General features: G+C 37.9%; 2 protein-coding genes across 3 annotated transcripts; one reads left to right on the forward strand and one right to left on the reverse strand.

The window, feature by feature from the left end:
* LOC121369276 lies at nt 1-23478 on the forward strand. Of its 2 annotated transcripts, XR_005957587.1 has the most exons (5): nt 1-131; nt 14633-14720; nt 16580-17735; nt 20050-22196; nt 22527-23478. XR_005957587.1 is itself a non-coding variant. In XM_041494241.1 (4 exons), the coding sequence occupies exons 2-4, from the start codon at nt 14642-14644 to the stop codon at nt 20288-20290; spliced, it is 1476 nt and encodes a 491-aa protein (XP_041350175.1). In that variant the 5' UTR covers nt 1-131; nt 14633-14641; the 3' UTR covers nt 20291-23478. The 2 variants fall into 2 exon arrangements, 1 of the variants encoding a protein (XP_041350175.1); XM_041494241.1 differs by having other exon boundaries at nt 20050-23478.
* On the reverse strand, nt 21615-27523 carry LOC121368921 (ATP-dependent RNA helicase DEAH12, chloroplastic-like). Its single transcript, XM_041493681.1, has 3 exons — nt 27472-27523; nt 25151-27375; nt 21615-21620 (listed from the first exon to the last, which is right to left on the reverse strand). The coding sequence occupies exons 1-3, from the start codon at nt 27521-27523 to the stop codon at nt 21615-21617; spliced, it is 2283 nt and encodes a 760-aa protein (XP_041349615.1).

Consider the following 27523-nt stretch of genomic DNA (forward strand, 5'->3'; position numbering starts at 1 on the left):
GTTTTGTATGGCTGACAAACAACATTTCACTGGCGTCCATAGAAACGTGTGCAAGAAGTGGAGCTAAACAACGGAATATCGACATGTGTTAAAAAACACCTATTTTCACCCGTATTTCACCACCTAGAAAGGTAAGTGTTTGTAACACTTTACACAGAAATTCTTTACTGTTACGGTTATAAAGCAAGTTTAATCTTGCCAAATGAAGATTTCTTTCTTTGAGTTGCGGCAATCATTCGCTAGCTAGTAGTGCGGTAGTTAACTTTTTAACTGGGTAGAAAACGGGTGTGTGGGGAGATAGGTATGTGAAAGATCTTTGTGTGAAAACCCGCTACGTGTAACTCGATTTTTGGTGAATTGCTACGGTGTGTGTAGGGGGAACTCGGTGACAAGTTTAGGAGGGGCTTCCCCACCACCCCCTGGTCACTTCGTTAGACCTAACAACAACAACAACAACAGCAACAACAAAATATACATGCAATTGAAGATAGATAGATAGATATAGATAGATAGACCGATAGATAGGTAGATAGATAGAGAGAGATCGATAAATAAATAAATAGCCAACGAAGTTGACAAAAACCAACCAACCCCAAACAAACATTAAACTCAAGTGTAAGTGTAGGAAATTATCATATAATGCATGAAGTATAAATAAAACTAGAAATGTCAAGTAATAAAATACATGAATGAATGTTTAACGATACCCTAGCGCAAATGAAAATCGGATTTTGGGTGTCAAATAAAAGTTTAATAAAAGAACAAAAGTCAATAAAACATTTTGTCATGTGTATGACGCTGTAGTGAATTGTGAATGAATATTTGAAGTATATTTGTATTATTTTATTTAAAATTTAAACATTAAAATAGTCATTCAACGACACCATGCACAAAGTTAACACAACATAAAATGGACATTTTACCCCCACCCCCTATGTGGTTAGGAACAGCACTTGCAGGGGTACATACCAAGTAAGTTAAGAAAGAAAATACTTACAGTAGACAGGCCACACCTGTAACAGGTATTACAGAATGCTGATAACGCTGTTATAAATTGAAAGGCTGTATAGTGATTAATTATTATCTTCATTGATTGTGTAGTGCTTAGCGTTCTGTCAGCATAATAATATTATGTGTGTGTGCGTTCGTGCACGTATGTGTGCGCGCGTGTGTGTGCGTGAAGGAGAGAGAGAGAGAGAGAGAGAGAGAGAGAGAGAGAGAGAGAGAGAGAGAGAGAGAGAGAGAGAGAGAGAGAGAGAAAGCTATAGAGAGAAAGATAGAGAGAAAAGATAAAGAGAGAGAGAGAGAGAGTGAGAGAGAGAGAGAGGGAAAAGATAGATAGATAGATAAAGAAGAGATCGGTGAGGGAATTCTGATGATTTATGCTCCAAGTTTACAACGCCGTACTTAGGGGTGAGGATGGGAGCAAAGAAAAATGAGAGAAAGTACCATTTTTATTTTTGTTTTAAAGTCACATCACTTACTGGAGATCCTATATTACTGTCTGTACTGTCACATCACTTACTGGAGATCCTATATTACTGTCTGTACTGTCACATCACTTACTGGAGATCCTATATTACTGTCTGTACTGTCACATCACTTACTGGAGGCTAGAGGCGGGACGTAGCCCAGTGGTAAAGCGCAAGCCTGGTGCGCGGTCGATCTAGGATCAATCCCCGTCTGTGGGCCTATTAGGCTACGTTTCGTTCCAGCCAGTGTAAGGCCGTTGTATGTGCTATCGTGTCTGTGGGATAGTGCATTTAAAAGATTCCTTGCTACTAATGAAAACAAATGTAGCGAGTTTCCTCTCTAAGACTATATGTCAAAATTACCGTTTTTTTTTTTTTTACAACCAATAATCAATGTTTAACAAATAAATGTTGTGATGTTGTTAAACAAAAAAACCCCGAATTTTTACTTTAGGCTAAATACAACGGTGGTACAATATATTGCACACACGATCACAAACACAATAAGAAAGAAACACAATCATAGCATATCGTACTTGAATGCCATTACATTGTTGGTGAGACTATATTAGTTTACGTAATTTTGGCACAAGTACACCAAATTCGTCCACAAAGACCTGTATTAGCTATATACTTTTACTCTGTGCTGTGTTTATGGACAATACTGACTAACAGCGGCTAAACTCAATCGGCCGTAGTCGATCGCATTACGTAAGTGATCGCAAACTTCCTAAGTAATTCATTCGAGCAACACGCTGTTTACACCTGCTGTTCGTTCGTGAGGACCTAATTACTGTTAAGAACAGTACCATCACGGGAATCCGATAGATCTGCGGCTACGTCATTAAATATTCATAATAACTGCATGTACTGGCTTTGCAGCTAAGCCGTAAGCTGTGTTGTACCGTGCTGGGTATTATAGTCATTATATTATTTAAAGAAGCTTTCTCTCTTACTTTTGGCTTATACCCATATAAGTATGAGATCATGAGACTTTTTGGGGCAGGTGGGTGGGTGGGTATGGGTGCATAGTAGCCCCTTATTGGCGCAGCTAATGAAGCCATGAGGGTGTACCACAATCACAATTATTTTTTTCAACCACATTGAATATTTAGGTGTGTTGCTATAAAGGGTTATAGGTTTTAAAATGTTTTAAGGATACCACTAGAGCACAGTGATTTCTTAATCATCAGCTTCTGGATGTCAAACATTTGGTAATTTTGTCGCGTAGTTTTCAGAGGAAGCCCGCTACATATTTCCATTAGCAACAAGGGATCATTTATATACACTTTGCTACAGACAGGACAGCACGCACCACGACCTTTGATATACCAGTCGTGTGGCACTGGTGTGTTGCTATAATTCATTATATATCAAAATATACACACATATACAAATAAACACATCCACGCACAATCACAAGTATATAATACATGCATGCATGCATGCATACATGCACACAGGATGCATACATACATACATACATACATACATGACTCGATAGTTGAGAACGTATCGTGGCAAGTCTTGCAAGTTGCGGGCGATTCGATGCCACAGGTTCGAGTCCCAGCAATGACATGAGACAGGCTGGCCAGAAAGGATTTAATTATCCCTTACATACATACATACCATGTGTGTGTCACACACGCACGCACGAACACACACACGCACGAACATACACAAACACACATACGTACGTACGTACGTAAGTATAGCGAATAATTTAGATCAATTCTGATTCAATAAAACCTTTGAAGACAGGTATCGTGCCTCTCTATTAACTATTAACTATCCTGAAGGATGAAAGAATATCTGCATGGCATAGAATCAGTGCATTATTTATAAGCCTGGAAAGTATATTCAGCGACATCCACAAAGGGCCGAATTTAGAACGCCTGTTGTTTAAGTATTGTCAATATATGTACTGGTAGTTACATGCGTGTAACAGACTTGGTAAATTCGGCTCAGAGTATGTAAATAAAGTAAGGAACCTGACGTAATCTATTGCAGTATCCGTGTGTACAGTAAATCTATCAGACCACATACTGGGCCAAACAGTTTTGGAATATACCTCTTTATAACTGTTAAATGTAGATGAGGCATGTACTTATATTAACCATATTGTCACTGAATTATCTTTGTATCTATGTATTTTTGTATCTATAAGCTGGAGAGAGAGAGAGAGAGAGAGAGAGAGAGAGAGAGAGAGAGAGAGAGAGAGAGAGAGAGAGAGAGAGAGAGGGAGGACGAAACAGAGAGAGAGAGAGAGAGAGAGCGAAAAAAGAGAGAAAAGACGTAACAGAGAGAGAGAGAGAGAGAGAGAGAGAGAGAGAGAGAGAGAGAGAGAGAGAGAGGGAGAGAGGGACGGGTTGGGGTTGGGGAGACAAACAAAAAACGTGAGAGAAGCATACCAACATATACATGTATAATATTAAAATCTTTATTGTTTAATACATGTACGATTATAATTACTTTAAAACAATACAATGTTTAACTTTAAAATAGTATGGTGTTTAATTTAAAACTACGCAATGTTTAAACTTTCAAAACTATTATTCGTTCCCCACTATGTTAACACAGAGGAAATTTATTCACAAAAAACCTGAACACATTTTAAATAAACACACATTATAAGCTTTGTGTGAAATCCAAACTTAGTTTCGTATTCCCGAGCACGAATTCCCATTTAGAGTTATTGCCATTAAACGAGCGAGTGGGACAATGTTTACCCGTTTCCAATAGCGCTAGGCATTGTTATTGGTTTTAGTTTATTTAGGCATCAATTTAGCCCTAAAAGCGTCGATTCTTATCGTATTCGATTCGCAATTCGATGAATACGAAGTGGGAACCATTTGAAAAGAAAATTTATATAATGTGCCTGGAAACATCAATGAGCATTCGAGCTTAATTTGCCACTGGTGATAATTACTAATAACTCACAGAAAAGCCTTTAGGAATTAAAAACATTAGTTTCTACTTTGATGTGTCTTTTACTGACGTACCAGGGTCGTATCCAGCTTAAAAGAACAGCGGTGATAGCAGTTAACTACCCAAACCACAACCCCAAGACCCCCTCCCAAACAAACAAAAACACCCCCCCCAAAAAAAAACCCAACAACACCCCCTCCATACACACACACAAAACTTTTATAAAACAACAACAGTTACAACAACAACAACAAAACCCCACCCACACACCCAAAAATGTTTTTTAAACATTCATGAAACAATACAAAACAAAAACCAAACAACAACAAAAAACAATTGCATGGATACATTAGGTTTTATCCAACCACACAAAAAGGGCGCTTCTAAACTAAAATAATATTTTTAAAATATATTTTTTTGGGGGTTAACAGCCCTCCTGTTCTCTGCTTGACACGGCTATATAGACGTCGGAACAAGCGTGGAAATTAAAATAGAATTAACTTGAGAAGGCATTAATTTAACTTCCTTCAGTAATTCTGTGAAAAATACTGTTATCTTGTATAAAACTAGATTCACTCTAACCTGCCTGTCCATTATTCTCATCTCATTGCTGATTGAGATGAAAGCACCCCCATCCACCCCACCCCGAAGTTGAATAGTTCCGGCCATACCCGAATAAAGCATTTCCATTAATACTAAATTCTGTACTTCTGTTGTTCGAGTAGCTCGTACAATACTACCTGAGGCATTGCTACTTTGATTATGGAGTTCACTAAATACTGGTATGGATTAGCTAACATACAAAACTGTTTTTGATTGGTTACATGTCTGAATTAGACATTGTTCATTCTGGACTGGCAGTAAGTGATAATAACAAAGGCATTAACACATCTGGTGTTTGGTGTCAATATTGTTTGACTAGCACAGTAGCAGTAAAACGTGTTAGAATAATAAGTCAATAGAGTTACAGTTTTTGTTTGTTTAACGACAACACTAGAGCACATTGATTTATTAATAATCGGTTGTTGGACGTCAAACGTTGGGTAATTTTGACCTATAGTTTTACAGAGGAAACCTGCTATATTTTTCCATTAGTAGCAAAGGATCTTTTATATGCACCATTCCACATACAGGATAGCACATACCACGGCCTTTGATATACCAGTTATGACTGGAACGAGATATAGCTCAGTGGGCTCACTGACAGGAATCGATCCTAGACCGACCGCGCATCAGGCGTCTTCTAGGTGTAGTTATAAAAATCATATACATGTATAGCTATATTTATGTCTTCTAGATGTACTTATAAAACTCATATAGCTATACTTCTGTTCTCGAGATGTACTCCTGACTCATATAACTAATACAGACACACTTTGTTCCGGTTGTCAACGGCAGATAAGCTCAATATTTCACGAGAAAGTTAAACATTTCATATCCCTATCAACAGACACCTTGAGCAACAATGAAAAGATTATCATTGTCATTCAGTGCAATCGGTGGCCGAGCTATTTTTAACAACCTTCCTGCTTGAGAAAACAGTACACAATACTTAGTATCACAATATACAAAACCACACAAAAAACTTTAAAAATTCGGTGATAATTTTTGGATCTTTTTTATATCTAAATTTGTTAAATAAAGTTAAAATAACAGGAACAAAGATGCAGGACGTAGTCCAGTAATAAAATGCTGGTTGGATGCGCGGTCGGTCTAGGATCTATTCCGTCGGTGGGCCCATTGGGCTATTTCGCCACAGTCTTATCATACAATGAAATAAATGCGATCGAAAGTGATTGCTCTATAATGTGTAAGTTAAATTGAAACGTAACGCATATGTTAACTGCAAGCGCAAGCGCCTTAAATAAGTTTTAATTGGAAAAGACGTTTAAATGTATTTTAAAACTGTTTTTTTTTAGGATAAAATGAAAGAAATAGAATTACTACATCCGTGTTCATTAGATAACATTTAGCTTACAAATCGTTTAAAAACGCACCCAACTCGTTTTCGCTCGTTACGGACGTTTTGAAACTCGTAAGATAAATAGTATGTAATTGCCACTCGTGTATTATTCTGTATTTATAGTTGACGATATTCGATAGCAGTATATCCGCGTAGCCAGGGTTTTATATTGTCTACGAGTCTATTAACTCCAGCGTTCACACGTGTTATGAGGTGACAGGCAAATATAAAAGGTGGGGGAAAAAGGAGAGGTGTGAATGAGGGAGCACCCCCCCTCCTCGCCAAAGCCAGTGTGGTAGTAAAACCATAAACGTTAATGAAAACTGTTAGGCTTCTATCCTGAATTAGTAAAATATATTATTATTAAATGTAGACATAACATTTCAGCTGTATAATGTGGACATAATGGAATAGTGTGGGTGGGGGTATAAGAAGAAAAAAGAGACACGAGTATTCTTTGTTGTGATTTGGTTGAAAACAGAGTCTGAAGGCCTACTGAAATACGATATTCCCGTGTTCTATTGTCACAAGTGGACTATCAGGTTTAGATATACAAGCATTACTCCAAGACGTGTAATACAGGTAGACTCGTCAGTGAAAACAAGTAAATACATGTATGTACATATAGTAGGCTAGAATATACCGGACCTTTAAAACAAGTAAATACATGTATGTACATATAGTAGGCTAGAATATACCGGACCTTTAAAACAAGTAAATACATGTATGTACATATAGTAGGCTAGAATATACCGGACCTTTAAAACAAGTAAATACATGTATGTACATATTATAGTAGGCTAGAATATACCGGACCTTTAAAACAAGTAAATACATGTATGTACATATAGTAGGCTAGTAATATACCGGACCTTTAAAACAAGTAAATACATGTATGTACATATAGTAGGCTAGAATATACCGGACCTTTAAAACAAGTAAATACATGTATGTACATATTATAGTAGGCTAGAATATACCGGACCTTTAAAACAAGTAAATACATGTATGTACATATAGTAGGCTAGAATATACCGGACCTTTAAAACAAGTAAATACATGTATGTACATATAGTAGGCTAGAATATACCGGACCTTTAAAACAAGTAAATATATGTATAAACATACAGTAGGCTAGAATATACCGGACCTTTAAAACAAGTAAATATATGTATAAACATACAGTAGGCTAGAATATACCGGACCTTTAAAACAAGTAAATACATGTATGTACATATAGTAGGCTAGAATATACCGGACCTTTAAAACAAGTAAATATATGTATAAACATACAGTAGGCTAGAATATACCGGTCCTTTTAAAACATGTATGTACATACAGTAGGCTAGAATAAAACAGTAATACATGTATGTACATACAGTAGGCTAGATATACCGGACCTTTAAAACAAGTAAATACATGTATGTACATACAGTAGGCTAGAATAAACAAGTAAATACATGTATGTACATACAGTAGGCTAGAATATACCGTCCTTTAAAACAAGTAAATACATGTATGTACATACAGTAGGCTAGAAATACCGGACCTTTAAAACAAGTAAATACATGTATGTACATACAGTAGGCTATAATATACCGGACCTTTAAAACAAGTAAATACATGTATGTACATATAGTAGGCTAGAATATACCGGACCTTTAAAACAAGTAAATACATGTATGTACATACAGTAGGCTAGAATAAAACAAGTAAATACATGTATGTACATATAGTAGGCTAGAATATACCGGACCTTTAAAACAAGTAAATACATGTATGTACATACAGTAGGCTAGAATATACCGGACCTTTAAAACAAGTAAATACATGTATGTACATATAGTAGGCTAGAATATACCGGACCTTTAAAACAAGTAAATACATGTATGTACATACAGTAGGCTAGAATAAAACAAGTAAATACATGTATGTACATACAGTAGGCTAGAATAAAACAAGTAAATACATGTATGTACATACAGTAGGCTAGAATAAAACAAGTAAATACATGTATGTACATATAGTAGGCTAGAATATACCGGACCTTTAAAACAAGTAAATACATGTATGTACATACAGTAGGCTAGAATATACCGGACCTTTAAAACAAGTAAATATATGTATAAACATACAGTAGGCTAGAATATACCGGACCTTTAAAACAAGTAAATACATGTATGTACATATAGTAGGCTAGAATATACCGGACCTTTAAAACAAGTAAATATATGTATAAACATACAGTAGGCTAGAATATACCGGTCCTTTAAAACAAGTAAATACATGTATGTACATACAGTAGGCTAGAATAAAACAAGTAAATACATGTATGTACATACAGTAGGCTAGAATATACCGGTCCTTTAAAACAAGTAAATACATGTATGTACATACAGTAGGCTAGAATAAAACAAGTAAATACATGTATGTACATACAGTAGGCTAGAATAAAACAAGTAAATACATGTATGTACATACAGTAGGCTAGAATAAAACAAGTAAATACATGTATGTACATACAGTAGGCTAGAATAAAACAAGTAAATACATGTATGTACATACAGTAGGCTAGAATATACCGGACCTTTAAAACAAGTAAATACATGTATGTACATATAGTAGGCTAGAATATACCGGACCTTTAAAACAAGTAAATACATGTATGTACATACAGTAGGCTAGAATAAAACAAGTAAATACATGTATGTACATACAGTAGGCTAGAATATACCGGACCTTTAAAACAAGTAAATACATGTATGTACATATAGTAGGCTAGAATATACCGGACCTTTAAAACAAGTAAATACATGTATGTACATACAGTAGGCTAGAATAAAACAAGTAAATACATGTATGTACATACAGTAGGCTAGAATAAAACAAGTAAATACATGTATGTACATATTATAGTAGGCTAGAATATACCGGACCTTTAAAACAAGTATGTATAACATTGTTTGTAAATAAGGTACATATAAGGCTAGAATATAACCTTTAAAACAAGTAAATACATGTATGTACATACAGTAGGCTAGAATAAAACAAGTAAATACATGTATGTACATACAGTAGGCTAGAATATACCGGACCTTTAAAACAAGTAAATACATGTATGTACATATAGTAGGCTAGAATATACTGAAACGTTTGTTTGTTTGTAAGTAAGGAATAGAATAATACACTCGTGTCCGTTAGATACCATTTATCTCACAACGAGTTGTTTTAAAATGTATCTAACGAGCGAAAGCCAGTTTGACACGTTTTTAAACAACGAGTTGTGAGATAAATGGTATCTAACGGACACGAATGTATTATTCTATTCCTTACTTACAAACAAACAACATCAACAACAGGTTCTACAAATTTTACATCTTTTTCGACTAAAAGTTATTTACAGCCGTTGCACTTGTAGCTGACTTACGTGACATACAGTGTAATCGATTTCCACTGTGCTGGGTTTTTTTTTTAATTGAACGTATGGCATTGGTGACCTAGGCCAGAATATAATTAACCTTTAAAACAAGGAAATGCATGCAGGTAAATACAGTAGGCCAGAATATACCGGACCTTTAAAACAAGCAAATAGATGTATGTAAATACAGTAGGCGAGAATATACCGGACCTTTAAAACAAGTAAATAGATGTATGTAAATACAGTAGGCGAGAATATACCGGACCTTTAAAACAAGTAAATAGATGTATGTACATACAGTAGGTGAGAATATACCGGACCTTTAAAACAAGCAAATAGATGTATGTACATACAGTAGGCGAGAATATACCGGACCTTTAAAACAAGTAAATAGATGTATGTAAATACAGTAGGTGAGAATATACCGGACCTTTAAAACAAGTAAATGTATGCATGCAAATACAGTAGGCCAGAATATACCGGACCTTTACAAAATTAGCACGACTTGTGTTTCTTTACATTGGCGGATCCAGAAGAAGATCACAAGGGTTGTTCCATGATCCCTCGGCCGTTTGAAGTGCCCATTTTAAATATTTTTCTTCTTTATTTTTATTATGATTATTTTGATATTTTTTTTATAAATTCATTATCCACAATATACAACACTAAATGGTTTGGAAAACGCGCGTCTGAGCAACTTTATTAAAACTAATTCTGCAGTCTGAGTGCATGTCCCCAACCGCCCCCTCCTCCTCTACACGCAGTTCTCACTCCATTTGGAAATTCTGCTCATTTAACATCGGCATTCTCAATTTTGGCGTTTTTAAAATGGTGTGACCCCCTTTACAATATCTTGTATCCGCCCCTGCTTTCGTGTCTGACAGATGCGAGGGGAGGGCGGGGGACAAGAAGGTAAATACATCCCCTAGAAATATATGAAAAAGAGCCCTTTTAGTTAAAAAGTACATTTTATATATGTATTAATAAACGGTGAATACACTGCCTAATAACTAGAGCATGCACCTTAACGGGACATACCCTAGTTTTTAAACACTACAGGACCGACCTCGGTGGCGTCGTGGCAGGCCATCGGTCTACAGGCTGATAGGTACTGGGTTCGGATCCCAGTCGAGGCATGGGATTTTTAATCCAGAGACCGACTCCAAACCCTGAGTGAGTGATCCATAACTGGTTCAACAAAGGCCATGGTTTGTTCTATCCTGCCTGTGGGAAGTGCAAATAAAAGATCCCTTGCTGCTAATCGGAAGAGTAGCCCATGTAGTGGCGACAGCGGGTTTCTTCTCAAAATCTGTGTGGTCCTTAACCATATGTCTGACGCCAAATAACCGTAAATAAAATGTGTTGAGTGCGTCGTTAAATAAACCATTTCTTTCTTTATTTCTTTCTTTAAACACTACAGCAAATATTAGAGCCGTTTATGATCACTGAAATCAAATATTACTTATATTTTAGTTTAGATTATACATTTCAGTGGAACCGAAGTGTTTCTGGTCATCCTATTGTTTCTAATATTACAAAATGCATTTTTTATATTTTTAAAAACGCACGTGCGTCTGAGAAGTAGCACTTAGTGATTCGAGTTCTAGTCCATTTCTTTTAAAGGATATTTTCCTGTTTTAACGTCACAGAATCTTGTTTCAATTTGTTGTAACTTTATCCAAATGTATTACAGGTTTGTAGATTAACTAATCTTAGTGTCTATTTTTACGAGTTGAAACTAGGGTCTGCGCCTTTAAAGTAGTATTACGTCACACGAAATCAGTAGTTCCCAGCTTGCCATATTTCCAGCAATGACAGTGATGGTTTATTGTTATTTGTGCTAGGCAAACAGTATTACGTCACACGAAATCAGTAGTTCCCAGCTTGCCATATTTCCAGCAATGACAGTGATGGTTTATTATTATTTGTGCTAGGCAAACAGTATTATCAATGTGCCATAAATTCGTTTTTTTTTTTAAATGTAGAACAATGAGGTATACTTCGAGGTTTGAACCCAGCAGACCCACAGGATACAATGAAGTCTTAACAGCAATTAGAAAAACAAATTTCATAATAAAACTTTGTACCAAGTTGCGTATTCGTTTCACGCACAAATGCATCATTTAGGCCTCTAAAACACACGGCCAGGCACGTAGGGATGATAGCAAAAGGGGTAGGGGGCACAGTCTTTAGTAGGGGACACACAGATGTTTATCTTTATTTATATAGACTTGGAAATCCCCCACAAAATAACATATAAAAACACAAAATAAACAAATAAATAATAATTAAAAACAATCACACCAAAACAACCCAATTAAAACAACCATATATATGTGTTCTCAAGTGAGGGGGAGGTCCACACAGCATCGCCCCTCCCTCTAGCGGTTCTTACGGGCCTGGCAACTACAGTACTGTAACTGTTATAATAATAAACTCATGTGATGTCGCCAGTATATATAATACAAATGAAAGTGGGTGATCTATTTTAAATAGTTAACTAATAAATAATAATAAAAATAAATATACTCGAGATTGCAGTTTTAAGAAATCTTCTAAACAGAGAGAGAGAGAGAGAGAGAGAGAGAGAGAGAGAGAGAGAGAGAGAGAGAGAGAGAGAGGGGGGGGGGAGAAGAGAGATATGTGGTGAGAGATTGCATTCATTTGAGAGGGAGAGAGAGAAAGTTAGAAAGATAGAGTGGTGGTGAGAGATAACATGAAAGTGAGAGAGAGAGAGAGAGAGAGAGAGAGAGAGAGAGAGAGAGAGAGAGAGAGAGAGAGAGAGAGATGTGGTAAAAGATTACATTCATTTGAGAGGGAGAGAGAGAAAGTTAGAGAGAAAGATAGAGTGGTGGTGAGAGATAACATGAGAGAGATAGAGAGAGAGAGAGAGGGAGGGAGGGAGGGGAGGGAGAGAGAGAGAGAGAGGGGGAGGGAGGAGAGGGAGAGAGAGAGAGAGAGAGAGAGAGAGAGAGAGAGAGAGAGAGAGAGAGAGAGAGAGAGAGAGAGAGAGAGAGAGAGAACAATATCGACATACAGACTATTAGTGAAGTAGACCAGTAGTGTTTTATTACACTATATAACGGGATTAGCCGGCGGTTGATTGATCACCTAAGAAGTGTGATATGAAATGAACTCTCGTAGTTATTACTTTTATTGCCGGATATTGGGGAGTAAAAGTCGCGCGTGATGAATTGTTATCATTATACACTAGAACGTTCTCCTATTCTAGACGCCGTTCGAAATAATAGATATATTAGAAGGGTTGATTGATAAGGTGGCGGATTTTATCCCTATTTCCATGACAATTTTTTGTAACGTAAAACACGTAGATTTACTGACACCCCCTCCAAGAAAGCAACAACCCCCCCCTCCCCCCCACAAAAAACAACAACAACAACAAAAAACCCAGGAAAACAAGAAGAAGAACAACAACGGCAATCAGTGATCTAAATGTTACCGTCCGGGGCCGTGAGATTAGTTTTGTTTGTCTTCCTGACGGACCGGCAACTGTTTTGCGTATTTTTGTCTGAGTAAAATATACACCAACATAGAAATAATTGTAAAATTGATTCCACCACAGAAGTCAATGATTATAAACCACGACATTTATTAGATACTTCGTGAATTGTATCAACGAATAAACCACGACATTTATTAGACACTTCGTGAATTGTATCAACGAGCAAGTCGACTTGGCTTGTAACATTGTTCATGTTTCATTTTATGTCGGCAATAAAATGCTTTTTGGTTTTTAAACGTTACTTTTCAACAACTTTAAAGGTTAAATGGGTCTGGTAACACTGACGATGCTTTGAAGTTGGTACCTTTGATCATCACAACCCATAGGCGTACAGGCTCTCAGACTATTTGCGCCCGAATAAAACGAAAATGCTCGAATATTAAAATCAATGTTTATCAATATAAGCGTTACTGCCAAACAGTAAAGTTTGTTTTATTTAACGACGTCGCTAGAGCACATTGATTTTTTTATCTTATCATCGGCTATTGGACGTCAAACATATGGTCATTCTGACACTGTTTTTAGAGGAAACCCGCTGTCGCCACATAGGCTACTCTTTTTACGACAGGCAGCAAGGGATCTTTTATTTGCGCTTCCCACAGGCAGGATAGCACAAACCATGGCCTTTGTTGAACCAGTTATTGATCACTGGTCGGTGCAAGTGGTTTACACCTACCCATTGAGTCTTGCGGAGCACTCACTCAGGGTTTGGAGTCGGTATCTCGATTAAAAATCCCATGCCTCGACTGGGATCCGAACCCAGTACCTACCAGCCTGTAGACCAATGGCCTGCCACGACGCCACCGAGGCCGGTTTACTGCCAAACAGCTATATAGGGTTGCAAACGAATCGCTACGTATGTTTATTTGGATTACCACTAATATTGTGGGTAGAATGATGAAAATGCATGGTGAAAAGGTTTCAGGCAAGCTCATTTTGCCCGAATATCTCTTTTTTGACCGAATTTAAGGATTTACTCCAGCCCAGCGGGTGCAGTTGGCCCCCCCCCCCCCCTGCCCCCTGTCTAGTACGCTTATGACCCAACCCCGCCACTGAACACCCAATAGTTGGAGAATTAGTTTTTAAATAGCTGAAGGCCTACAACAACAGCCGCACACAATTTATAAAATATATATAGCGACACTTTATAATATCGTATAGATTAATTATCATATTTCATATCATTTCCGTGTGTACGCTCGTGAAATTGTTAACATCCATTATTCATTTCTGGTGTAATAAATATTAAAATGAAGTGTGACGTAACATTTTATTTAATAAATGTAGTATTATATATTTTTTAAAAGATTGTACTTTACTTATTTCAGAGGCGAGTCATGAAAGAACGGACATATGGGTGGTACCCCTCTGCAAAAGACGTCTACACCACGAACAGAAGTATTTACACCCCATACCGTACGTTTCAGTTTTTTAGATAATAGTATGACACTTCATCTAATGAAACGATTTTATCATTTAATACAGTTCATTTCAGGTTATCGTATAGTAGACAGACCTGATGGAATTGTATCAGAAACCCAGGCTACGTTCAGGCCCCGTGCTTATAAACCTTAAAGTCTACACTTTAATAAAGTCCAGATTTTAACGTCATGGCAACGCCATTCAAATAGCATTATGTTAAAGTCTGGACTTTATTAGTCTAGACTTTAAGTTTTATAAGCACGGGCCCAGATGGCCGTTTTTCGTTAGACGTTTGCAAACTATTTTGACTGGTTGCCGATGTGGTCATTCGCTTTAATGTGTAGCATAAAAAAACCCCAGTCTAACAAGTGTTAACTACAAACTTACCCTCGACCTACGTTCACCCACCCGTTATTCACTAGACGTTTGCAAACTATTTTGACTGGTTGCCGGAGTGATCATTCGCTTTAATATGTAGCCTAATGATCAATCTAGAAAGCGTTAGTGACAAACGACTTGGCCTCAGACCACAATTAATTTCGCTATATGTGGCTATAACATTTTTATTAATATCAGCAGGCCCGTGAAGTTTTGTATGTACCTTTGCCTGCATGGGGGGACACATACCCTGAAAAGGACAACCCCTGTTGTCCAGCTCTTTCTCCCAGCATATTGGTTTAAACAGACACACCCTCTAAACCAGGCCGGAGTACACCCATTTTACACAAAAAGCACTACTTTTGCATGGGCCGGAATTACCACAAACAAGTCTTCAATGTCAACAAGTTACAAATGTTTACAAACTACATGCTATCCCCTGTCACTTCAGTTAAACAGTTGCCACTTCATAGCTGTCTGCCATGAAATAATCACAGTCAAACAGCAGACTACTTGCACGGTCAAATTTCCGGATTTTCGACAACCAAATGGGAAGATAACTGTAATCTGAGGCCACTTGCCGCTGTTTTTCACTAAATGTTTGTAAACTGTTTTGACTGGTTCCCGAAGTGGCTTTAATTCGCTTTAATGTATAGCGTAAGAGCCAGTCTAGAAAGCGTTAGCGACGATGACTAGCTGAACGCCATGTAGGGAATTTCACCCGGGACCAGTTTCTCATAGGTCGTTTAAATGGTATGGCATGCTTAAAACTACGTGTATTTCAGTTACACCCAGATAGACTCAATTTGCAATGAATTGCTGATCGTGCCAGATACAGAGTTATGTGCAAAATCAATAAAATCAATAAACAAACAGATTTTGAGAAGAGATTAAAACTAAATCGTTAACACAAAATGCAAGCTTCAGTTAATTCCTTTTCTAATCACGAATAGTGACTGAACTGTCGACGAGAGATCGGGACATAGTGCACGACGTAATACTCTACCAACTGAGCTAATAGAGAAATTCCCACTGGGAAGCTACTACAAGTACTATTTGTCAATACTGCTAGAAAGGAAAAAAAGTCGAGGGTGTTTATTACTCCATTGTATGTCATGTCACGTGCCAAAATGAAGGCGATTAATTATTCTACCATATTGAGAAAACGGAAACGAACCAACAAAATGTATTCTTTTACGACGCACTCAGCACATCTTGTATAAATCCACACTCAGTAGCGACTGGTTGTACTGTTTTCCTTTTCTAATGTCAAAGGCCGTGATATGTGCTGTTCTGTCTGTGGGATGGTGCATATACAAATATTCCTTGATACCAATAGAAAAATGTAGCGGGTTTCTTTTCTAAGACTATATGTCAAAATTATCAAATGTTTGACATCCAATAGCCGATGGTTAATAAATCAATGTGCTCTAGTGGTGTCATTGAACAAAACAAACTTTCACTTTCGTTTACAGAGCAAGAATGTCTATACAAGTTCAAGGACACGATGTACGACACGAAGCAGATCGCTCCGCCATCCCCCTTGTTGGTGGTCAGAGGTTACTCGCCAGACGCCAGTTGGAGCCCCGAGCAGTCGAGATCACGGAGTCCGACACGTGATCAGGTGTTTGTACTGAAGAGTCGGCGCTCCAAACACCACGTTCCCAAGTACAAACTGATCCCGACTCTGAAATTACCCACACCCACACAGTGCTGGGGCACCAAGCTGTCCGAGACGCCGTACACACCGGCCCTTCCGACAGACAACCCGCAAGAGAGTCACACGTCATCCAGGACGTCTGTCAGGATATCATGGCCCATTGCACATGCGGCAAAATCATATAGGATTACTTCGCAGGCGTCGAATAGATCCAGACCCGTGTCACAGGCGTCAGATAGATCCAGACCAACGTCACAGGCGTCAGACAGACCCAGGCCCGCGACACATGCGTCAGACAGATCCAGGCCCGCGACACATGTGTCAGATAGATCTAGGCCCGCATCACAGGCGTCAAACAGACCCAGGCCCGCGTCGTGTACACCCAGACGCAGTTCAGTGGCGTTTGATACAGCCAGACCCTGTTCACAGGGGACAAACACGACAAAGCCACCATGCACCCCCACGCCTGGTGTACACGGATTGAATTCAGCAAGGCCCATTCCGCAGGCGCCGTGCTCGCCCGAGTCCGTTACTCGGGTGTTGAACTGGCCCAAGCCAACTGCGCGGGAGTTGGTCACGCCCAAACCGCAGGTCACAGCCGACAGTGCAAGAAAAGGAAGCGTGGAAGGCGGATCGTCGAAACGAGAGCGCGTCAAGAGCGCTGTGTTACCGCGAGACAAGACGTCGCCTCCACAGCGCAATATCAAGTCTGCTGGCTCCTCTACCAGGATTCCTGTCTCGGTGAGCTTGCAGGATCCAGCAACCCCTGGAGGTGAAATCGCATCATCCACGTCAACTCCACACAAAACACAGCGCTATTCTGAGACGTGCGACCTTGAGGATTCGCTTAGAGTCCAGACGTCTGGTGCCGTGAACGCAGACGAGATTTCGAATGAGGAACTGGATTACGATGCGGCCAGGGAGAAGTATGGGTGGTATGCGGAGATACAGGGAGACCCGCTTGGTCTAAAGTATGTAAACACTGTTATGCTGTCATACACAGGTGCTTAAAATGTTATAGTCCCACACTAGTTAAGCCAGACTCTAGCAAATATTCCACTATAGAAATTTAGTCTAGTCACAATCGTAAAGTGCTACACCATATTTGTGGTAACCGTAACCGGATTGTACCATCCAATAAGTTCGTAGTAGGGCCTCGACGAGTCCAAAATATTGGACTCGAGTACTCGAGGGTCAACCTCGACCCGGCACTTACACTAGATGATAATGAGACTAGGGAATAAAGTAAAATAGCATAATGCATCTTAATTCCATCGCTGATATAGAAAGAAAGAAAGAAATGTTTTATTTAACGACACACTCAACACATTTTATTTACGGTTATATGGCGTCAGACATATGGTTAAGGACCACACAGATTTTGAGAGGAAACCCGCTGTCGCCATTACATGGGCTACTCTTCCGATTAGCAGCAAGGGATCTTTTATTTGCGCTTCCCACAGGCAGGATAGCACAAAATATGGCCTTTGTTGAACCAGTTATGGATCACTGGTCGGTGTAAGTGGTTTACACCTACCCATTGAGCCTTGCGGAGCACTCACTCAGGGTTTGGAGTCGGTATCTGGATTAAAAATCCCATGCCTCGACTGGGATCCGAACCCAGTACCTACCAGCCTGTAGACCGATGGCCTACCATGACGCCACCGAGGCCGGTCTCGCTGATATAGATGCCAAATCATGCCATTGTATTACATTCCACACATTTGACTTTTGTTTTGCCTCCATGTCTTATAGACCTATAATATAACCGGCGGCAAGCATATGACAAAATGACGTTAACAAATATAATTAAATGAGAGTGCTCTTCCTTGCACGGGTACTCGAGTGCTGTGAACGGACTCGAGTCTTGCTAGACTCGACCCGTGCTCGAGTACTCGAGAACTTGTGGAGACCCTAGTTTGTAGGTATGAAAAACTATAAATTGCAGTGTAAAATGAAAAATGACTGCTACACATATAGAAACCGACCACAAACTGGATATATACAGATAGTGGCATTCTGAAGCAGAAAATATATTTAATGTATAAATTTAGTCACCAAAAAGACTCTGTTAGTTAGAAACGTCTTACAATGGCTACAAACTAAGGATTGTCTCTGGAAGTTTCTAACAAATTAAAGGAACTGTGTGTGTACAACTGGCTTTAAAATTAATATAAGTGTTGATACAAAATATGTAATTAGTTTTCTTAGATGTATTACTTCGAGACGAACAGATTTTTTTCTTTCAGAACACTGAACTAATTTTCTGTGTATCATCAGAAAAAGAACGAAATATTAAACATGTACCTTTTCGTATTCAAATCTCTCGCTGTGGTTACTTTCTGATGTTAAATGGAGTTATGACCCTTGATCTTCAGAGATACGAAAAAAAAAAATCGAACTTTTATTCGCAACGCCTCAAGATAATGAACTGACATTTTGTATGTACCGTAGTTTTATTTTGTACTGTTTTCTATTTTTTCACGGAGTTATGATCCTTGAAATACGAAAAATTATTGGACCGGTAGGGGACATGTATTGCTTTAGCAGTGCTCCCTGAATGCTTGTTTAAACTTAATCCCCGTAAAAGTGTAAAACACAAGAAATACAGCTTCAACAGTTTCTGATTTACGATCTTGTCCGACTCATAATCAATTTATCCGATAGCATTTTACCTGAAGCAGGAAGAGGAATTCTTTAAACTATTTTTTAATCCCCGAATTCCGCATAAACACAATATAATTATAGCACTTAAAGAGAGAGAACTTGGAAAATCAGTCATAATAGGGTACTCTACCCCAAACTGTTGCTTGCCTATAAAAGTATATGACACCAGCAATGACAAAACACCCAAACTCCAACAAAGAACGGTACCATAACGATATGCCATAAAAATTTGTCTTTGCTTTAAAAAAGAATAATTTTCATAGTCACAGGTATCCATACTTTTGTATAGTTTTCAGTATCTCAATATCTCAATATCTGACCATTAGTTTAACGTTTAATGTTTTAAATTTAATAGGGGTGGATGGTGGGTGTGGAGGTGGCATACTATTTTATTTAAACATTTAAAAACAATCTCTCTCTCTCTCTGTCTCTCTCTGTGTGTCTGTCTCTCTCTCTCTCTCTCTCTCTCTCTCTGTCTCTCTCTCTCTCTCTCTCTCTCTCTCTCTCTCTCTCTCTCTCTCTCTCTCTCTCTCTCTCTCTCTCTCTCTCTCTCTCTCTCTCTCTCTCTCTCTCTCATACACACACACAAACTAAAACACTATATTTTTTCTTCATCAGAAAGCTTCCTCGACGTCCTGTGTACACGGTGCAGTGTGAAACGCCAGTTGTCGCCCCTGAACCTCCAAGAGTTCACATAGAAAACAAGGATATGTTTTTCTACAACACCATCCCTCGGAATCCGGGCAGTTTCACCGTGCACACGGAGTGGTTTTCAGAGGTTCTACAGGCTAAACGGATGGAGCTCCAGAAAAAGGAGGGAGTTAATTACAGATGGAGGAACTACGCGTTTGCGTACTAAACGTGAATCCCTCTGTTTCACGTTTAGATTAGACCGAATGTCGGCTGAATAGAGCTAAAGGATACTCTGGCTAGTTGTAGAAGTGTTCATGTTTCTGAAACTTAAGAAATTTCTGAAACATAGACAATGTCCTACAATAACTGTAAGGCATATTTGAAAAGTGATAAATCCGAATTCTGTAGTCCTATTACATTAATCTCTAACCCATCTGATACTTTTTAAACCGTGTGGGGTTAAAAAAAGACAACAACAACATAAAAACATAAATGAAAATCACGACTGGGAATCCCTGTCTTAAGAATTCAAAAGAAATCCAAGTCCGTTCTTTCTATAGGGTAATACAAAATTTAGAAAAGAAAATACTTTAGTTTTATGAAATAGAAATAAAAGAAAGAAAATAAGAAGCAAATAACATTCTAGGAGACATTAAAACAGTTTTAGTTTATCAGCGCTCAATACAATGATCGTGAACCTCAACTACATTATTTTAATTAAATCATGGAAATAATTAATGAGACGAAGTATAAAATAATGTCTATACCGACTTACTTATTTGAGAACATTTAAAAAGAGAGAAATCTATTAGCTGAAGAATAGTCGTATCAACACCATATACAATATTTTATCGTCTTGGTGCAAAAAGGTGCACAGACGTTTAATTGATATGAAAATTATTATATTATGTAAAGCTCGTACTCAATATGTATGAATGGATGAGTGAATGAATAAAGTAAATTAATATCAGTTAATGAAATTGGAGCTGGGCGGTATTGAAATTTCAGGTTCGGTATCGATACGGTATTCGGTATTGACACAATTCTGATATCGAGCGGTATTTTCGGTATACTCTGTTTTAAATGCTTTCCCGAGTTAAGGCTCACCCGCTAATTTTATCTTTTTTTTCAAGTTCAAGGTTATTTATTGCCTTAAATTTTACAACTCACCAGCATACATAATAAATACATGTATATATACAGTATGTACAGTATAATGGTTAGGAGCGATTTTCACATACTGTGGTGAATCATCTAAATAAAATTAAATTCCATACCCACTTTACTAAACGGCGGGAAATTTCGGTATTTTGAGATTTACTCGGTACGATAAATCAGCAATGATATGATACCGATATCGAACAGTAAATACGGTATACCGCCCAGCTCTAAATGAAATTAGCGTAAATCTAAAACACTTTCGCATATATGTGCATACCAGATTTCCTGCCAACTATATTTTTTCTTTTAAATTGTTTAAATATTATAGGTAAGTGTAAAAATATCAACTATGAACTCTAAAACTGTTATAAATGTTCACAAGTTAAACATTATACCTGAAACATTGAGAAAATAAATACAAACACAAAGAGAATAAAGGTTTACCGGTGAGTGTGTGACAGATATTATTTACGAAAGAACAAAATCTGTTTGATTTATTAATGAACATTATGTGATTCTTTCTTTGTTTTATATTTAAAGTTATTTAAAGTTATATATATATATATATATATATATATTTTTTTTTTATAATTATATCAAGATCTGAATTTGTTTAAAGTGATCATCAAGTATGACTGGATATTCTGTTTGTAGAAATCGTTTTTTGGTGTTGCTTTTGTTATTTTTTTAATTAATGTTTATTGTTTTTAAAAAGGTTTTGTTTTAATTATTGTATTTGCCATAAAACGATGCTGACCTGAAACATTTTCGCAGGAAAAATGTTTTGTGACGTCATTGATAATAGCTTGCACGTTATGGTGATGCACGTTGTATTTATATGTCAGTACACTGTTTAGAACACGAATAAGCACCGACTGTGATCTGTTATGATTTTGATTTATATTTAAGATTCAAGTACTCTATCACTGGCACTCAGTCGAACGTAATTCAGGATCATTCAAAGTAAATAGGTTTGTTGCATATTCGCAGTCATAACTGGTATGCAAATTTGTTCACGATTATACATGTATTGCCCATAATTAGCCCTTATTTAGTCATTTTGTTTGTTTCTTGTTTATGCATGTTTTGCATCCAGTTCCGTATGTGGAATGTTTATATGCAATAAAGTTTTTATCTTTTTATCTTTTATATAACTGCCCGCCTTGGACAAGTAGTTGTTATGAAGGAGCTCTTTCTGGCAGGTGGATAGTTGTGAAGCATATCACACCGTATCGTGACCATGTGATATTAAATGCCCTACTTTACTAATTTTAAATTTGGTTTTCCCATATACCATCAAGGTTCAAGAAGGATGTCCTGGACCCACTGTTCGAGCTGGCTGTCAGGACAGGGGTTAATGAGTATTGTCAGTGAGAAAGAAGTCGGCGAAGTGGTCTCACGTCTCCCCACTGGACTGATAAAACTCAATATGGGTGGGAGGCAATACTGGGATTCGAACTCGGCATCTTCCAGTCTTAACCATTGAACCCACAAGAGTCGGTGGATGCTTCGCTCTCAGAAGATCATGTTCAAATTCATTCAGCTTAGTTACCTTTGACACTCTCTCTGTTGCAGCTTCGGTGATATATTAATAGGGATAAAAACTAAAAATGTAAATGTTTCATCAGTTATGTTATTCATATAAATTATGAAAAAGTTACGGGATACCCTTTGTATTTCATAGTTCAGAATTCAGTCCGTGTTTAGGTTTCAGTCTTATTAAAACTGCACCATTGTCCATATTGAAAATACACACCCGAGCACCCGAAATGTTAAAACAACACAGACATATGGATACTTCTTGTTACAAGTGTGTATTCCTATGTCAACGTTGTTCTCATATTTGGAAATGTATACCACAGTGTAATTATAAACAACTTGGACTTAGGATATCTATAAATGTGTATCCTGGCGAAGTATGGGTAAAAAGTCTTCACTTACGAGAATTTAAAATACGTCAATCTCACGTGATGTTTTACGTTGCCATTTTGTTCTTTTACGTTTTGTTTCGATTTCTTTTTTGATGGTTACTTTTTGGAAAGTCTGTTGAATGATGGTGAACCTTTTTACTATGTATTGTATTGAATGTAGTTTTGTATTTATTCAAACAAACAAGAGTATTGTGATCAGCTGAGTATTCTTGTACGTGTACATTATTATTATTATTATTATTATTATTATTATTATTATATATTATTAGAGTATATATACATTTTTAAATAAATGTCTTAATTTAATAAACACTGAATATTATTTTTGTGTTTTATATTGTACAATAATAGCGATATCCAACGCTTGATTTTCTACCAAGACAAAGGTTGGTCTTAGCATCATAATTATGGTTGTTTTCTATGAATCAGTTCTATATTCTCGTTTAATAGTCCAAATAAATGTTTTTAACCAAAGGGAAATAACTCAAACAAATATGGAAAAAATAAATATGAAAATCAAACGTAGATGAAATATTTAAGACAGGAACTTACTTAATAAAAAAGTTTGTTTTTGTTTAACGACACCACTAGACCACATTGATTTATTAATCATCGGCTATTGGATGTCAAACATTTTGTAATTTTGACGTATACATGTAGTCTTAGAGAAGAATTTTGTAAATAGCTATATGTATGTAATCGTCAACCTCGACACACACACACACGCACACACACGCACACACACACGCACGCACACACACACACACGCACGCACGCACACACACGCACGCACGCACACATATGCATCAATACATATATCAATACATACATACATACGTACACACGTACGTACATACATACATACATACATACATACATATACACGTGCATACATACATATATACATACATACATAGTGTTGATTGCCCCATCCCCCAATATATATTCCTGGCTACACCAGTGCTCATTGCTCAAGGATAATACATTATAGTAGATAGTTATTATGCAATCACGTAATCTGAACAAAACAGTTATCGTATTCAGAATTGTATCTCGGCACAAGACAAACCCAAAGAACATTCTGATAAGGTTGTGATAGCTGCCATGAATGATTGTCATGTACTTTGTCTATAGGACTGCTACTCCCCAGAATATAATTCAAACATATGCATGTTAAAAAGTTTGTTTATCTGACGCCACCAGATAAAGATGACAATGGTAATGCAAATATCATATTCTAGATGTAAATGCGATTAAAAAAAAAAAAAAAGAGTTGAATTTAGTTTTGCAGATAACGATGTCCACTCCGCTCATAAGTTACACAACATAAATGATTTTTTAGGACGATTTGTATCAGAATGTATGGTGTTGTTTGCTACAATGTGCATAACAATAGTTTTGTGAATCAAACACCTGCTGGCAAACCCAGCAAAATACTTTCTTGCATGCAATACAACACATAATGTTACTTCCCTGTTCTTTTTCTATTGGAGTTTGACAACAGGGGCAGTATTTTGCGTTTTTGTTCTGTTGCATCCATTGCTTGAACCGGCCTCGGTGGCGTCGTGGTTAGGCCATCGGTCTACAGGCTGGTAGGTACTTGGTTCGGATCCCAGTCAAGGCATGGGATTTTTAATCCAGATACCGACTCCAAACCTTGAGTGAGTGCTCCGAAAGGCTCATTGGATAGGTGTAAACCACTTGCACCGACCAGTGATCCATAACTGGTTCAACAAAGGCCGTGCTGCCTGTTGTAAAAGAGTAGCCTATGTGGCGACAACGTCAGAATGACCATATGTTTGACGTCCAATAGCCGATGATAAGATAAAAAATCAATGTACTCTAGTGGCGTCGTTAAATAAAACAAACTTTACCATTGCTTGAATTTATGTATTATTGTCGTGGTGTTTGGCACGGTGTGCCGAACATTGCTTTTTGGAAGCAAACACCTGTTTGCATAACCAGCAAAATATCTTTTTACATGCAGAACAAACCATAGTGTCACATCCTTGTGTTTTTTCTATTGGAGTTTGACAACAAGGGCAGTGTTTTGAGTTTTCATTCAGTTGCATCCATTGCTTCAAGAAAGTCGAACCACCTTCTTCCTGAGACTTGTACATGGTGCAGGTGAGACCATCATGGAACTGGATGTGGCAGGAAGTACAGATCCTAATTTGACACTCACAACACTTGAACATGGATCCCTCAGCACTCACCCTGTAGATGACTGGGCAGTCGGGTGTGATGCAGTAACGATAATCCTTGTGGTTTCTGGACACAAACGCAGACACAGATGACACCACAAGCTGTTCCAGAGATACCGACCCATTCTTTATAAAATTAGACAGATCTCTCCACATAAAATGCATGTAGCACCTTTCTTGAGCACAGCCGATAGGAAAATCCTTGCAGTCTAGAGCCACCTGTAGCTGCTGTTCTATACATTCGTTGCAGTACGGATGGCCACACGATTCTAGGCGATACAGCTGGTCATACTCGACAGGCTGGAGGCAGACCACACACTTAGGGCGACCGTCTGCCGGTGTTTTCAACGGCAGAGTCGATGCTAATTCAGCAATCATTTTCTCTATGGTAGCTTCTGTTTTTTTAATGGCTTCAGAGGAACCTGCCACTTCAACTTTGTGTCTGTGGTGATCCAAGTTTACTGATACCAGTTCCATTTCGTTTTTCAACATTTCCAAGTCTGATCCATATTTAGCTGTAAGAACTTTCATCACACCTGCAGGTTTTTGAGGCCCTCTAAGATAAATGTCCTTCCATTCGTCTACTGAAATGCTACCCAAATACTCGCTAATGGAGAGGCTAACATCTGTGCATACCTCAGAGTTCCCTTTGATGGAAACGGTCATAGTGCGATCATCAACCACAATTAAACACGCCAGTTTTGACTGCAGGCCTGCTAAGAATTGTTTTCCACTCTTGGTAAAAAGATGCTTCAAACTCGAATTGTCTTTGCAATCAAGAACTTCACCTTGTATAATAGCGAGAAGGAAAGAACGCGCTCTTGCCGTCTGAACTGCATCAGAAGAGTTGATATAAATAACATAATTTCCACTTCGCAGTTCATTAAGACGTAGTGAAGTTGTGCCTTCTAAGTGATTGAGATATTCAACTGAATTCCGCAAATCTTGCTCAATAACCTTAAAGATGTTGCCTTTTACAAAAACCTGAGTTACAATATTTGGTTCCATCAGCAGTTTTCTTGTAGACATTGTGAAGTTTTGAGATAACATACTGCATGCTTTCTGACATTCATCAAGATGGTGGAAATGAGCATACGCTACATACATCGTCGAATGTGGCCTTGGTGTAATTACCTTAACACTAAACTGTCCCGAGGTAGCATATTTCTTGATTGCCTCTTCAATACGTGACCTGAATAAGTTCAACATTTCAGGCGTTGTATTTACCTTTTCACGCACCACTATAACCTTGTGGATAACATGTGAATCAGTGTGAGGACCAAGTGCCTGCAACACAGCAGCGGTAATGTCTCTCTCTTGGGTTTCAGCGGACAGCTCGTTAAGACACACAGTACATGTAGATTCTGACATCCGGTGAAGTTGGACGCGCACCTGGCACTTGTCAATCAGAATGGGCGAATGTGAAAGAAGTATAGGAAGCTGTTCAGATGCTAAATCTACATAGGCATGATCTTTAGATATGCGCCTACACCATGTTATTTTTGCTTTAAATTCTGTCGTACTCTCTTGCATCAGGACTCGTTTTTCTGCAACAGCCACCATACATTTGTCGTCCTTTGTGGCAGCAACAGCTTGCTTGGCTTGGTCCGAGGTTTCAAAGGTCACACGACCCCACCTGTTACTCTTGCTGTCCTTAAATATCTTACATTCTTTTATTACTCCGAATTGACATAACTTTTGTCTGACTGTGGCTTCATTGGTGTTTTTTCCTGCCTTTTCAATAAAGACCGATCTGTACTCGTCAGGCATTAGAACCTGGGTGACTTCACCACCTGATCCAATGACCACGTTCACAGATTCAAATTGCTGAGAAAGAGGACGTTCATAGTCCTCGTATTGTAAGTCATTCTGCACCAGACAGATAATTGGTTTCAGCAGTTCAATCAGACAAGATGAATCATCTCTTGTTCCAAAGATTTTGATTTCTCCCTTCTCTTTGTCTGCTTCAAGGATTTCTTTATCTTGTAGGTTTTTCAGGTTGCTGAAATTGGGGCCTACAATACACCAAAAAACTCTTGATCCAACATATTCGGTATGTATAAGATGTACTTGCTTTTTCTTCAGTATTTCAGTGTCAAAACAAAGTATACCTCTGGCAACAGCCCTCTGTACTGACGAGTCGTCTACTGGTGTTAGACACAT

Source organism: Gigantopelta aegis, chromosome 3, assembly GCF_016097555.1.
Source record: "Gigantopelta aegis isolate Gae_Host chromosome 3, Gae_host_genome, whole genome shotgun sequence".
NCBI classification, from domain to species: Eukaryota; Metazoa; Mollusca; class Gastropoda; order Neomphalida; family Peltospiridae; genus Gigantopelta; species Gigantopelta aegis.

Coding starts and splice junctions, on each gene's coding strand:
- LOC121368921 (XM_041493681.1), bottom strand. CDS start 27,523: ATGTGTCTAACACCAGTAGACGACTCGTCAGTACAGAGGGCTGTTGCC. Junction 27,376..27,471: donor ACAGAGGGCTGTTGCCAGAG/GTATACTTTGTT, acceptor GGTGTATTGTAG/GCCCCAATTTCAGCAACCTG.
- LOC121369276 (XM_041494241.1), top strand. CDS start 14,642: ATGAAAGAACGGACATATGGGTGGTACCCCTCTGCAAAAGACGTCTAC. Junction 14,721..16,579: donor AAGTATTTACACCCCATACC/GTACGTTTCAGT, acceptor TTTCGTTTACAG/AGCAAGAATGTCTATACAAG. Junction 17,736..20,049: donor GGAGACCCGCTTGGTCTAAA/GTATGTAAACAC, acceptor TTTCTTCATCAG/AAAGCTTCCTCGACGTCCTG.